This window comes from Babylonia areolata, chromosome 1 (genome assembly GCF_041734735.1).
Source record: "Babylonia areolata isolate BAREFJ2019XMU chromosome 1, ASM4173473v1, whole genome shotgun sequence".
Lineage (NCBI taxonomy): Eukaryota > Metazoa > Mollusca > Gastropoda > Neogastropoda > Buccinidae > Babylonia > Babylonia areolata.
The window spans coordinates 77321047-77336867 of NC_134876.1; the positions used below are offsets into that span (position 1 = coordinate 77321047).

Genomic DNA, 15821 nt, shown 5'->3' on the forward strand with positions numbered 1-15821 from the left:
GGCACCAATATTACATTATCTATGGTTTTTCTCCTCTCTGCATCCTCAAAAGCTTTATCCACATATCTTGTTTTCATGATTGATATACCACTTCAGACACTGATAATCCAGCTAAGGGTGTTCTTTTTTCTTCTTTGTTCTGTTTTTTGTTTTGTTTTGTTTGTTTGTTTGTTTTTTGTGGGGGGGGTTTTGTGTTTTTTTTTCAGTAGATGTGTAAGTTTTTATCTGGATGTGTTTTGGAATGGTTTTTTTTTAATATCTTGGTTAGTAGATTTCATAGGCATAAAGTGGAAAGTTTTTATCTGGATGTGTTTTGGAATAGTTTTTTTTAAATATCTTGTTTAGTAGATTTCATAGGCATAAGGTGGACCTTTTTTTGTCCTTCAGAATACAGCAGTTGAGATGTTAATTTGTTTTATGATTGATATATAGGAACTTGTTTTTATTTTACAAGAGCTACTTCATCTGTCAAAGACTGAAATTTCTCATAGATATTGCCCTTTGTTTAATTTTGTAAATTGGTAAATTGTGTTCTTTATCATTAAATGCCTTAATAGTATGGTTAATGAAAGTTAGCAGTTTTTTTGTGTTTTTTTTGTGGGTTTTCCCTCTTTTTTTCTGTATCAGATCAATAGTGGCTTGTTTAAAGGCTTTGGGAGAAAAGTTTTTATAGTAATAAGGTGATGAACCAGGAGCACAAAGATAAAGTTTTGATTTTAAAAGTTTATGAATGCCTCAAATGTTAGTGCAGCAATTTTAGTCACTAGGTTATTTCCATGCAGAAGTCATGATAAGTTCAATGTTACTCACAAGTGGCCTGTCATGTTGGTATACACCAAGGTGTATGTTGTTCTAAACCGTTGTTTATATTTGTTTGATTTTTTATCTTGGGTCGTTTTTTTTTTTGTTTTTTTTTAGATGACAGATGTTGAAGCTGGTGGGGCAACAGTCTTCCCATACTTGGGCCTCAAGTTGTATCCAAAGAAGGTGAGCTGATTTCAGACTGCAGTTTTTGTATTTAAATGGTAGAGACTAGACTAGACTAGACAACAACAATGTGAACTTTTTTTTTTAATTTTGAGAACTGGCAACAACAAAAAAGGGAAGAAAAGAACGTTCACAAATAAGAACTTTTGGATTGATAAACCAAACTGTTAGCAATAAACACTAAGCCTCATACCCTTCTGTTAACTCTTTTTTTTTTCTTTTTTTTTTTTTTAATGAGACATCTGTAAGAAACATGTTGATTGAAAAAAAAGCTCTACATTGCAGAATTAAATTGTTTGAGAAGATGGTCAGTGTAGACTTATATCAAATCAGAAGTTTTTGTGCTTCCTGCCCCTGTTCCAATTTCTGCTGCCAGTCTTGCAGTTCAGACACTTACAGTTCCTGACACTCCTAATTGTTTTGTGAATGTGTGCAGGTTTTGATATTCTTGGAAGAAAATTTGTTGCGAAAATTCTTTTTTTTTTTTTTTTTTTTTTTTTAAATCTGTAGAGCTCAATGTGCAAAGCTTTTCATTCTTACTTGTTAAAAGTTAAACCTTTTCCTGTGCTTGTTGGTGACTTGTCAGATGTTTCATACAAGTGTTTGTGTGTTTGTGCACATGTGCATTCCGACAGGGCGCTGCTGCCTTTTGGTACAACCTCTACAAAAATGGGGACGGCATTTACAACACGAGGCATGCCGCCTGCCCTGTTCTGGTAGGGACCAAATGGGTGTCCAACAAGTGGATCCACGAGCGAGGCCAAGAGTTCCGTCGTCCCTGCTCCCTCAGTCCTGACGAGTAACTGACACAACCCCTCTTGCACCTTGCCCCCTGTCCCCGCCCATGCTTCCAGTGAAATATTGCAATCATCAAAATCTCATGAGCTTTTTGGGTGGAAAGGGGAGTGTTTTTGGAAATCTCAGCATTGTGAGGTGGGGCTTTTTTGTTTGTTTGTTTTGGGGGGAGACAGGAGTGTTTATGAAGTCTCAACATCCTGAGATGGTTTTTTTTTTTTGTGGAAGATGGGAATTAAGCTAATCTTGTGACTTTTGGAGGAGAGAGAAGTGTTTCAGGAAATCTCAATATTATGAAGTTTTTTGTTTGTTTGCTTTGTTCTTTTAAGATGGGATTAAGCAAATCAGTTCAGTTAATGAACGAAGAAGGTTGGAGGAGATAAGAGGAAAGAACCAGACAAAAATTTATTTTTCATGTGATTATACATCTTGAATTACTAGTATATTGAATATCTTGAAATTATATGCCATACTAATGTAGCACTACTGGTTGCTGCTTATCTGTCCATTCACTGTATTTATTTTACCTTACACAATTTTTCTAGTCACTACCTTCCCCTCGATTCCATGCTCTCAGATAAAAAGCCTGTTGCCATTGTTGCTTGTTTTTAATATGTGATGCCTTTTTCTATTCGCGCTGTTTTCCCCACAACCCTCATTCAATCAAAAAGGTGTTGTGTAATTGGAGGGGGGGGGGGGTGTGGATGGAAAACCTTTCCAAAAAAGATAACAAGGTCTGGATATTTTCTGGTTTGTTAACAGTGTTCCAGTTGCAACTTGCAATGTGTGTTTAACACACTCTGCCCTACACTGGAGCACTGCTTAGGCACTATTGTTCATATTTTTAGATCAAACTGTAGACATTAGATCATCCTACTGATATCATGAGTTAATGAGATTTCTCTAGCATGGAGTTGATGCACAATCAGCGAAACCAAATGAGGAATTGGGCTCCTGTGAAGTTTAGAATACTCAGTAAATGCCCATCACAAACGTAAGGGTGAAATTTCTGCAAAGAGGGGGTGGACGCTTACAAGATGGTTTACAGTATATGATTTTTTTCCCTGACAGTGCTATTTAGAACATTCACTGAAAAACATTGACATGTAAAGCTCAGTGATCTGCATGAAATGTCTTTTTTGGTGCTTTAATCAACTGAAGATCACTCCAGTAGAGCTGAAAACTCCCAGGCAGGCAAGCTTGTGCAGTGCTGAAAGGGTTGAATGATGTATATTTTCCCATAAAATGTGATTATTGCTTAAAACAAATTTCTGTCATGTTCAGGGTGAACTTAAATTTTGTAATCTTATATGTTTATATCAAAGATATATGAAAATTGCAACTTTACTTGAAGCAAATTATTTGGTTAGTCTTGATCAGTAGTTTGTTTTATATGGATAAAAAAAAAGTAACCAAAGTTACATTTATTTGGATTGTCATGATCCAGTCAGTTATAGACTCACATTTTAGAAAAACCCAGTGTGTGTTACATGTGGAAAATAACAACAGAAGCCAAAGCCATTTTATTGGACCAGTCATACTGTGTCTGTAGTAAGCCAAAGATTTATTTTAATACTCCTGATCAAATTTTTGTTATAATTTCATGAATAGATAATCAAAGTTGCCAAATCTGTCATTGTTATTATTTGTTGTAAAAAAAAAAAAATTAATTAAAAGAAAGAAGAGGGGGGAAGAAACCCATTTAACATCTTATTATTGCGTGAACTAGTTATTACTGTTGTCAAAAGTATTTTGGGCTAACCTGAATCAAACGAATCATTCACTGTTAGAATTATGTGAAATGGTAACAAGAGCAGATGTTGTTTTTGAGTACTCCAGGTCAGTTGCTTTGTTAAATGTGGACAAATATGATACGAAACCTAAGTTGTATTTTTATCACTGCAGCTTTTATTCTGCAAGAATTTGTTGAGTTCAAATTATTATGTTTGGTCTGGGAGATTGATAATCAGATACATACTTCACGCTTTTGTGTGTATGTGAGCGTGTGTTTCTGGACAGTTCTTCCCATGACATGATCATCACTTAAACTCACACCAGTACATAACTGGTAGTCAGTAGTCTCATTTAAATGCTCTCAGATGCCTTTACCAGGCTGGTCATAGCACTGAGTAAAGATCACGATTAAAACAGTGAACTGCAAAAGTAATTGGGTTAATAGTCATCAGATTCCCATCATAACAAGGCAGTTGCCTTTGATGTCTGAACTATGCAGCTGGTTATAGGAACTGGATCTCCTTTGATCAGAATTTCAACAACACTAATTTTGGATTTAGCAGGTATTCATTCCTGTTCATTTCACGTACACATTTCAATTACACAGTCAGACCCTTGCTTAAAGTGGTCAAATTAAAATTTCTTGTCCTCTAGCTGTCTCATCCCGAAAGAGTCATGGTAACATCAGTAAACAGAATGTTCTGATACATGGTGCAGGCATTGATAGTACAGGGAGAAGCAATTAAATTCTAGTAGAACATTGGATATGATTGTGTTCAATATGTTTCACTTCATGTTCAGTGACAAGAAAATGTTTCTGTGAATGTTTCTGCCATTAAGGGCATGTTTTGCTTTGGATTCTTTTTTCTTTCTTTTTTTATGCTTCAGTGAAACGTTTCCAGTTTATGCTTGTGTACAAATACAAATAAGGCCTGAAGATAGTGGTATGAAGTATAATCCTGTACTTCTGGCTAGTGAGACTTCAAAGGATATAACAGTCTTCTCGAATTGTCTTGGAGTGTCAGACCACTGTGGTGTCACTGCCTTTAGTTTCCTGTCAGTTCCGTAGAATTTTTTATATACATTCCTGCCATAATTTGTCCAACTTAAGATACACATTATATCATTATGATAACTGTTTACCAATGTGTTCATTCATATTTTCATGTAGTATTGCCACTGTTATTGCCAGCAGTGGTTTTGGTGTTTGTTGCTGATACATAACATTGTTCTGCATGAGTACTTTTGCAGGTTTGCCCTCTTTTGGTGTTTCTTTTTTCTGTTCATACTGTGATTTACAATGATTTTATTGTTAAATTGTGAACAAAATGTGGAGAGATTCAAATCAGTCAAAAATATTGACAGATACAGAACTTATTATAGTGATAAAATAATCCAGCATTTTTCTGCAGAACAGCACCTCCATGAAATATCCTTCTAAATTTGAAAGCTGATCCTTACAAGAATCAAGGCACTGAATGTTCCATCCTGCTTCTGACATTCAGAATATAAGTACATCCCCGAAGACAGGATTTTGCTACCTCAGTGGTGGGATTATAAACACATGCACAGAAATCTCACCAAGATGAACCTCAGTTGTCTAGTTGAGGAACGAAGCAAAAGAGAAGGAATATTAAGTAGTCAGCCAAGCTGTGTTCTTAATGGGTAACTGTTCTCCATTTATAATTCAAGATGGATGACAGGAATTCAGGTTGTGTTTATATGACAAAATTGTCCTGTTTTTGTCCTTGTAAAGATCTCATACAACATAAGCATGGCCCACATATACTACACACACACATATACATGCAAACACCTTGCCCACAATCGTACATACAAACACACAGTCATACAGTGTACACATTTAAATGTGGTTGAAATACATGTTGCTTGGAAAGTTGCACATCAGCCTCTGCACTGCCAACTGATGCTGAAGAAAGAATGGTCTCGTTTGATTAAAGCACCACTTCCATAAGATGTCCTTTTTTGTGTTCATGATCTGCATGATATTTGTCATGATTCTTGTTGGAATGAACAGTTTTGTTAGCTTCTTTTTAACAGTAGACATGTGTTTATGTGTATAAAGATAAGAGTTGAATCTGGTATAGGTGTTAGACTGTACATAGTGTAGTCATTGTTGGTGTTATATTTATTCCCATCTTCCCCTCCTTCTCCCTCCCACTCACACGATTTGATGCATGTGTTTGTAGCCCAGTGCATAGCAGTCAGTGTTAGATTCAGCAGTAGGTTTTGTGTATGTGTCTGAATTCCTTGGATTGGTTTGCTTTTTGTGTTGTTTTTATTGAATTGATTTTTTTTTTTTTTTTTTTTTTTTTTTTTTTTAGTTTTCTTTCTTGTTGCTTTTTTGTGTATGTGCACATGCATATCTGTTTGTATTTCTTTATTTTTGCGTGTGCATTGTTGTTTTTTGTTATTGTTTGTTTGTTCTTTCTTTCAAGATCAAATTTCTGTGAGTTTGTCCTTTGTGTGTATGTGTGTGTTTTTTCTTTTGTTTGTTTGTTGTTGTTTTTTTGTTTTTTAATATATCCATTTTTTCTGCTGTGTAAGTTCCCTTTCATTTACATATGAACAATTTAATGATGCTGAAAATCCATTGTTATGACATTTTATTGACCGCATGTACTGTTAATACTCAGAGCTATGGCACAAACAGAAAGACAAACTGAATGTTTGTGGTGATTGTACTTTTTTGAAAATATTCATAGATCTTTTTTTTTTTTCTTTTTTTAGTGTTGAGTTATGGCTGTATTGACCTTTTCTGTACCCCTAAAAACGGAGTATGGCTGCCTACATGGCAGGGTAAAAATGGTCATACACATAAAAGCCCACTTACATACATATGAGTGAACATGGGAGTTGCTGCCCACGAACAAAGAAGAAGACCTTTTCTTTTTCTGCAAGGAAAAAAATAAATGGTTTTCCACATTTGTTTTAAAAAGATAATTATGTGATTGCCAGACGATCATGGACATGTGTCTAAAGGATCACCTTGCCACAACTCCTTAACCCCTTGGCTGAAAACAGGTGACATGACATCAGTGTGGTATGAAATGCAATTACTACTTTTTGTGTACTTTTCAAGGGCAAGTAATTGGTTTTGCCAAACAAAAGTAATGCAGTCCCAGGAGGAAGGAGTCTTGATAAAAGGATGTTGACTTACGTCCTGCTCTGTAAGTCTAATCATACCTCAGTTAAGTAACAGCCCTTCATTGATGAGCATATTCATTAGCAGCAGTCAAGGGGTTAATTCACACTTGCCAAATAATCCTTTTTTATTTGTGATATATGCTTGCACTTCTCAGCTTGAAGATTAACAAAGTGAATAGAGTGGATAAAAAAAAAATTATTGGTGGTGGTCATATTCCATTGATTGTTAAAATGTGGGGCAGATATGACTCATTGCAACATGGTCTGAGGCCGAAATGTTGATTTTGGTGACAAATGCATTAAGTGACAAGTGAGCATATCATGTTTTCTCTTTCACATAGAAAAAGGTGCGTGAAAAATAAGGCTGCTTTTAAACTCTGTGGTTTGAGTTTTTCGGTGCTGTCTGAACTGCTGTTTCAGTTAAATTTTTCTAATGTTATGGTGCTTTTACTATGCATACTTGTTAGAATTGACCATTTTCTACATTTTGAATTGCCATATACTCTCTGTTATATGTGTTTGTGTCAAAGTGATATTGTCAATCATGAACAATCCATTTGTGTACAGTAATCCCTGTGAACTTTATTTTGAATGCGTGTTGTTCTTTTTGTCCTCTTTCAAGATATTTCTGCTGATGTGCTTGTGTAGACTGTTTCATGAGTTTAGGAACAGAATGTTGTTTTTAACATGGTAAATGTGGTATTGATACTCATAGAATAAACAGTTAAAAATATATTGATTTTTACAGCAACCTTTCGTTTGTCCTGACCTACATTTGTCCTATAATGCATGGTATTGTAGTTATTCAATGATCAAAAAACAGCCGATACTTTTTTTCTTTTAATCAAACTCATGCTGAAAGATTTACACCATCTACTGCATAATTGGCTTTGAGATCTGGTTTTGTTTTATGACAAAACTAGATGAAAATTGAGAATAAAATGCAAGAAATTATTTTGATGAGTGTGAATGTGTATATGTGTGTGGGTCTGTTATTTTTTAATGACATTGCCATCAATGCATATGCTCTTATGGTTTCTTAGTTTAATGGTGTTCAGTAGTGCCTGTCCTGATTCAATTCGCAGGGCACCACCTTCTAAGCCATCTACTGACAAGAATAATTGCTCGGTCACAGAGCCAGAGTGAGTTGATATCCCTCACCACCTCCAATGACAGCCCCACCATGAATCTGCTTGGGAGGCACTTGCCATAAGCATTAAAGCAGAGTGGGAATTAAACTGAGGTCACCATGAGAGCACGGCTTGAAAGGCCTCAGAATCTGGGACATTCTATAATTATTGATGATGAATGATGATGCTGACAATGTTGCCATGATACATCCCAGCATCATCTTTGCCCAAGAGATACAAACACTACAGTTTTTGCAGTTTCTGATGCTGTGTAAGCAGTGAAGCAAGGTGGGTGTATTTTTAATAACAGAATTGTCAGTTTCATGCAGACAAGCAAAGACTGTGCCGCATGGTAAACAATGTCACAAAAATGGATATCATTTACCAGTGCAGTACACATAGTAAATGGAATGTTTTCGGTTACTGATCAGTTCCAGCCAGACATAAAATGTTTGCTTTCTCTCTCTCTCTCTCTCTCTCTCTCTCTCAACACACACACACACACGGGTTAAAAGTTATTGAAATGTCACTTGATTACACAATCAAATAAACTTGAACTCGTTCATTTACACAAGCACATGCACACGAGGAGACGCATATTCACCTGTAATGAAGAACAAAACCACAGAAAAAACAGCCAGAAACGAAAAGGCAGCCAGCAACATTACGAAACGAAATCCATGTAGCTGGCACCTTTTCTCTTTACTATGTATTCTGAAATAATTTTTATAAAATTCTGTACCATCATGACCAGCTTTTATCCAGGAATTATTGAATATGAAAAAAATCCCCAAAAGAAAGGATTTTTTTTTTTTAACTGGACAAGAAATAAAGGCACCCAACTAGAGTTTACAGTTCCTGGCTCAGTTGACATGCACTTTTCAGAGAAACTGTTAGGTTTGGGTGTGTTTTTTTCTTTTGTTTTTGTTGGTCGTTTTCAAGTAAGAAGATATTTGCGTTCTCTGCGGATAGATCTGTATCAGAGCTAGTCAAAAAGCTCTGAGATATGGGAACCCTGATATCGAATTTGAATGTAAAAAAAAAATGATAATACAAAAAAATGAAAAAGAGAGAGCTATGTTCTAATTAAGAAGGCCTGAAGAACAGACAGAGGAAAGCAAGAGCTGATGATCGATACTGACCATTCAAAACCCTTCATGAATCCAAGAAAACAAAGCAGATCTACGCACAACTGAAGAGGAGATGTGAACCGGTCAGACACGATAGGGGAGCAAGTAATAAAGCAGCGACAACAAGAGCTGTCTCGGCAAGGCCAGAATCAGTTTCAGAATGCTGAACGTGTGGAGATCCCCCCACCCCCACCCCCCACGCCCCTCCCCAGTACAGCACCAACACCCAAGCTGACAGTGTACCAGTGTACTTTTCATACTGCTTTGTCGCTCAGAATGCTGGAGGATGACTTGAGAGCGATTTAACAAACTGTCAACCCTCCACACGGGGAAAAAAGTAATAAAAAAAGAAAGCAAAAAGAATGAATGAAAGAAAGAAAAGAATTATGTGAATCTTCTGGCCCAATTCCTTCTTCAGTCAACAACTGCTCACCCAGCGCAATCAAGAGAACATAGAGACCATCATCTTAAGTCGGTGGAAATGAATTGCGCACGCCATGCGAAGTGAGCAAGGTAACATCACATGGAAAGCTTTCACTGGACGCTAGATGGTAGATGCAACTGAGAAAGGCCAAAGAACACCTGGCGCAGAACAGCAGAAAGAGAACTGAAGACCCTGAAGCACACCTGTCAGAGACTGGCCCAAAACAGATAGGAGTTGCGGATCTTCGTTGCTGCCCTACATGCCAGAGGCAAAACGGGCAACAAGTGAGTGAGAACTTTAAGAAATAAACAGATTTTTTTTTAATGTTAAAGAATTTAAATTTCTTTCACCTTTACATCGTGACCATGAAACAGGATCAATTCCTAATTTATTTCAGTTCCGTACAACCGTGAGACAAAGGCATACCAGATGTTATTTTTCACTTGAATGATCTTGAAACGATTTTGATAAAACCAGTTTTTCATTTATAAATTGAAATATATAAAGTCCTTATAAATATAAAGGACGTAAAATAAGGCATGATCTTCTCCCTTCGCCAAATCCAGGAGAAGTGCAGGTAGCAGAGGATGCCCCTGTATGTCGCATTCATCGACCTCACCAAGGCCTTTGACCTAGTCAGCAGAGACGGCCTTTTCAGGGCTCTTCGAAAGATCGGCTGACAAAGATGGCTGTATACAACGCCTGCGTCTTCAGCACCTTGCTGTATGGCAGTGAGGCGTGGACCACACATGCTCGTCAGGAGAAAAGGCTCAATACCTTCCACCTGAGAAGCCTACGGCGCATACTCGGTATCTCCTGGCAAGACAAGGTGACAAACACTGAAGTCCTGACTCGCGCTGTCCTCCCGACCATGTATACCATGCTGAGACAGCGTCGGCTGCACTGGCTGTGCCACGTTCGCCGCATGGAAGATGGTCGCATCCCAAAAGACATCCTTCATGGAGAGCTCGCCACGGGGCAGAGAAGCATCGGCCGCCCACAGCTGAGATACAAAGACGTTTGCAAACGTGACATGAAGGCGCTTGAGATCAACACAGAGTCCTGGGAGGACCTTGCAGATGACCGCAACAGCTGGAGAAGCACTCTCAAGAATCAGCTAAGGATTGGTGAGGACAAACTGTCAACTGCTGCAGCAGAAGAGCGAGCTCGCAGAAAAAGGACGTCAGCCAACAGACCAGCATCAGTTTACACATGTGACCGCTGCGACAGAGACTGTCTCTCTCGCATCGGTCTCTACAGTCACAGGCGACGCTGCTTGGTCCAAGCAGACAGCCCAGTTAGTCATTAGGTCGGATATACTCTATCCATGGTCAGCCATGACCGAAGGAGGCCTACTAAAATAAGGCAGATACGACAGATCTAGACGGTGACTTATGTGTGGTGTTGAAACAAAGTCACACCAATCATTATCACTCTCACTTTTCGTGCTTTTGAAACATGTTTAAAACAGTCGTTCCCTTTACTTGACTTGAAACAAAATGGAGACAACTGGTCTGGACGGTCATGCATATGGCCTATATGACATTGAAACAAGGTCAAATTACCGACCATTCCTTCAACTGCAGATGATTTTGAAACAAGTAAAACAAAACCACTTTCAATGTATGTCAAGCTGTATATCCATTTGACTCAGCCCTTTGAAATCATTCCAATGATTTGCGAGAAATAACTGCACACATACATACATACATACACTCTCTCTCCCTCTATCTCTATCTCTCCCTATCCCCCCCCTCTCTCTCTCTCTCTCTCTCACGCACCGAACCACTCGCTCATACACATAAAAGTACACCTCTTTGTGAACATGCATAGACACAATAACTTATAAGCGCAAGCGCAAGCGCGCACACACACACACACACACACACACACACACACACACACACACGCTCTCTCTCTCTCTCTTCACTGTCAGGGTTCAGGGAAACTGTCTGTGGGGAAGTTCAGAGGTGTCAGGATACTACCCTGCATCCCAGTGGTGTCAGACTGACCTGATGTCTCTGTGTCTATTTTCTGGACCACTGGTTCGTTCTTGTCTGCCACTGTTTGGATCAATGCATCAGTGCTGACAGTGGCCTGATCCCCACATTCTTCAACAGAAATCGATTGTTCTGTATCTGCAAGGCTTTTGGTGTGAAGGTGCTTGCGATGGCCTTGAAGAACCACGGCGAATTCCTTGCCACTGGTTTCTGATGTTCGACCAAACCGAGCCTTCGGCACTTTGAGATGCTTAGTGCTATCAGGATCAACAGACTCTGTCACTTGGTTTTTTGATGTGGCGTCAGAATTGCTCTTGGAGCGAACAGTGAAAATGAGAGGGCGCAACACAATATCCTGCAAGACCAGCTGCTGATGCGACTTAGTGACGCCGCGCTGATTGAGAACAGGACCTTGTTTCTGGTGATCCTGGTGCGTGACACACAGAGACAGATCAATCGTGCGGCCATCACGTGAACCAGCCTTATGGGACGAAAACCAGGAATGGGGCCTTGAGGACTGGGAGGCTTTCGTGTGATGGAAATATCCCAGCTGATCCGCCTGATCTTCCGTCAGTGCCGGTTTGGAGAACAAGCGACCAGGGGTCTGCTTCCCTCCGCTGATTGGGGGTCGCACCGGGAAAACAGTGACGGCGTCTTTTGTGGATTTTGGTACGAGGTCCTTGAAGCTCAAGCTGGACTGAGGCGTCTTGGGGTCGTCCCTTTGAAGCGGGTCCTCGTAATGGTCCCCGGCAGGTTCCAGAGAACTAGACAGAGAGGCGGGGGGAGCCGTGAGGGAGCGGGACAAGCGGTGAGAGGTGACCACGGCGCTGGGCCCCGTCACCACCAGCGACTCTCTCAGGTCCTCCTCCACCTGAGGGTCCAGGGCCCACGCCTTGCCCTGGCCGGAGAAGGCCGCCTGGCGGTGCCAGCGGAAGGGTCCGTGTCGGGGCCTGGCCATGGTGGGGCGAGCCAGGGAGTAGCGTGTAGGCAGCGGGCGGGGCAGGGCCATGCCATCCAGCAGGACAGGTACTGGGGGCGGATGCTGAGCCAGCTGCACAACGCTACACACCATGCTCGTCGCCATCATCTTTCAGTGCCTCAGTTCCACCGTCTTCAGTTTACCAGAACTGACCCGTCTGTCAACAACTTGCCGTTAAGGAGCAGGTGTGTTTTTTTTGTGTTTTTTTTGTTGTTTTTTTTTTTTTTTTTTTTTCGGTTGCTAACTCTGAAGCACGGTAGCTATCATTCAGCAGGCCGTTAAACTCTAAGCACCGTAGCTATCAAGCAGGCCGTTAAAATCCAGTCTTGCAAAGGTCTGCTGTCCTTTGTCAGTGACCTGATGTAGGCCTCTGTGTCAGGTGATGTCTGTTTCCCAGTCAGTAAAAAAAAAAAGAAAAAGAAAAAGAAAAAAAGAAAAAGAAAAAAAAAGAAAAAAGAAAGAAAAGAAATTAACACGAACGAAGAAATGAATTTCCTGTTACCTGTTTGCACCATGGATCATTTAGCTCCTAAATACCGCATGGAAAACAAGCCTCGTTGACACTAAGTCACGCGCATGTTCTGTTCCAGTACTAGAAAGACTGTAGGTCCCGGGCCGGGCCAAAAAACAGACAAAAGTGATATACAGTAAATGAGAGCAGCGTTTTGAACAATTCAGTCGACAGTCTCTTCACAATTACAGTTCAAACTTTGTGGCAAGTCTTGTAATCCGCGATGCATGGCATAAGTCTGTTGCTGTGACGAGGTTGTATTTGTGAGGGGTGTAGAACTAACCAGTCTGTAATCTGCAGCTTGGCTCTGGTCACGTGTGACAATTGGTTTTGCCTTTCCAGGCTTAATTTTGTTTTGGGTTCGCGATCCACGTCAGTTCTGTTGGTGCTCGTCCAAGCGTATCAGTGGATTATCGGCTTTCATGTACCGTCAGGGATCAGTCTGGATGTATACTACGTCACTTAATACGCTTGATATTTATTCCACAGGATCAGTTAAACCCTCCTACCTGCAGTGGTCACTGTTGTTAGAGAGAGAGAGAGAGAGAGAGAGAGAGAGAGAGAGAGAGAGAGAGAGAGTTGGGGTAATAATAATGATAATAGTAATAATAACAATGATGATGATGATTTTGAGTGATGATGATGATAATGGTAATTCACAAAGCGCCTTTCTTCAGTTCTTGTAAAACATGCTTAACTGCACTGTACAGTGCTGACGGACGTTTAAAACATGCATTTCTAAAACACTAAAATGGAAAACTTACATGCATAATACGGTACAGACATTCAGTCAAACACACATGCACTGATTTAAATTCAGGCACACACACACACACACACACACAAACACACAAACACGCGCGCGCGCGCGCGTTTTCCTCCCATCCAGTCCCCCACCCAACCCTCTGTCTGTCTCTCTCGCTTTCTATATATACTGGGAGAGACAGAGAGAGACAGATAATTGAACTGAATTGAATAAATCATATTTTCTGAGGGTAATAGAGTAAGCAAAACAATGCTTTTTTTTTTTTTTTTTTTTTTTTTTTTTCATCTAGCCTTCGAAGGGGAAACTGTAGCATAAAACAATGGGGGGATCATTATGTCAATACAGCATGCACATTACAGTCATGGGTACGTGAATGGTAATTTGACATTTACAACACTACATAGACAAACAACAAACAAAAACAATCAAAAGAAGAAGAAGAAATAACACCATTTAAATAGTTTTAGGAGCAAAAAAGGCGTTTGAAGGAGAGAGACAATGACAATGACAATGACAATGACAAATGTTTTACTGAGGGTAGAATGGACAAGCTGGAAGCTTCTTTACACCATACCCTCACACACGCATACACATACATACGAACACTATAACACATGAAATAAGTGTGAATAAACAAATGACATAGAGCAAATCAAATAGATAATGATTGATACATAGACGGATGAATCAAAGACTATAATTACGGAAACATCATGAAAATCATACAAAACACTGCCACATGAAAATCTTCAAACACACACATGTGTGTGCACACACAGGCATCACACACATGTACTCGAACACACAAGCACATAGACATGCACAGGATACTTACACTGCGCCTTTTCCCTTACTTACACACTGTTGGAGAACAATTAATCAAATCATGTCGACTTACTAAGATCTCATCATATGCTTTGATTTTGCTGGAACTAATTACATGTGTTGCATCAGATATTTTTGACACGCTTTTTTTAAAGATGCTATGGTATATCAATTTCTAAGATACTCGGGGATTTCATTCCACAGTTTACCACCAGAATAAGTGAGAAAAGACATGAAAAGGTTAGTTCTGGGACGAGGGGGTAAAAAAGGTACTCTTGCTACGAATGTTTTTTTTTTCCCCGGGAATTTCCTATAAAGATTGGGCGGTGCAAATTTCTTCATGATTTTGTACATAAAAACACTCTTGTTAAAGCGACATTTAAGATGAAAGTGGAGAATATTTAGTTCAACACAGTTATTTGCTTGAATAGAAGATTTAAGGAGAATGGGCTTAAGGGAACGTCTGTATATACTTTCGAGAGGTTTTAAGCAATTTTTGCTAGCCCCGTCCCAGCATGTTGATGCATAGTCAATATCAGGTTAGATATATGCATGAAAAAATAATTTACGAGTATGTTGATTAAGGAAATGTTTGATTCTGTTGAGCTGAAATATTTTTTTCGATAACTTCTTGCATAAAGCAGAGATATGATAAGACCAGGAAAGGTTATTGTCAAGTGTAAGTTTCAGTTTCAGTTTCAGTAGCTCAAGGAGGCGCTACTGCGTTCGGATAAATCCATATACGCTACACCACATCTGCCAAGCAGATGCTTGACCAGCAGCGTTACCCAACGCGCTTAGTCAGGCCTTGAGAAAAACAACAACAACAACAACAACAAAAACTAAATAAAATAAAATAAAAAGAAATAAGTAAATAAATAATAGATAAACATATAAAAAAAGAACTACTGCTACTAATAATAATATTTATAAGGCGCAAAAACTTAATGAAGTCAACTATAAGCGTACAAAAATAAAAAATAAATAGATAAATTAAAAAATTTTTTTTTAATGAAATAGAATAAAATAAATGAATAAAATAAAAAAGGCAACAATGATGATATATAAGCAAATAAATGTGAAACATGCAGACACACATTCACACATACACACACACATGCATAACAGATATTTTTGGTGGAGTGTTGTATCATCAGCGAAAAGTTCACAAGAGGATGAAGCATGAAGTGGAAGATGATTTATATAAATTGAAAATAAAACAGGCCCTAAAACTGATCCCCGAGGAATACCATAATTATCTGACATAAGAGGCCGGGACATTTTAGAAGCTTGGATAATCACCTGTTTCCTATCATCAAGAAAAGAAGATGTCAGTTCAACTGAATCAGATGACTAGTAAACCATACATGAC

General features: G+C 39.1%; 1 protein-coding gene across 3 annotated transcripts in view; it reads left to right on the top strand.

Moving 5' to 3' along the window:
- LOC143287698 (prolyl 4-hydroxylase subunit alpha-1-like) overlaps nt 1-7638 on the top strand; it is a 35236-nt gene extending 27598 nt beyond the window's left edge. For all 3 annotated transcript variants that reach the window (XM_076595931.1, XM_076595923.1, XM_076595914.1), the window contains exons 12-13: nt 919-987; nt 1623-7638. In XM_076595931.1, the coding sequence (XP_076452046.1) occupies nt 919-987; nt 1623-1790 (237 nt within the window). In that variant the 3' untranslated portion in view covers nt 1791-7638. The remainder of the gene's footprint in view (nt 1-918; nt 988-1622) is intronic.
- Nucleotides 7639-15821: the final 8183 nt, after the last annotated feature.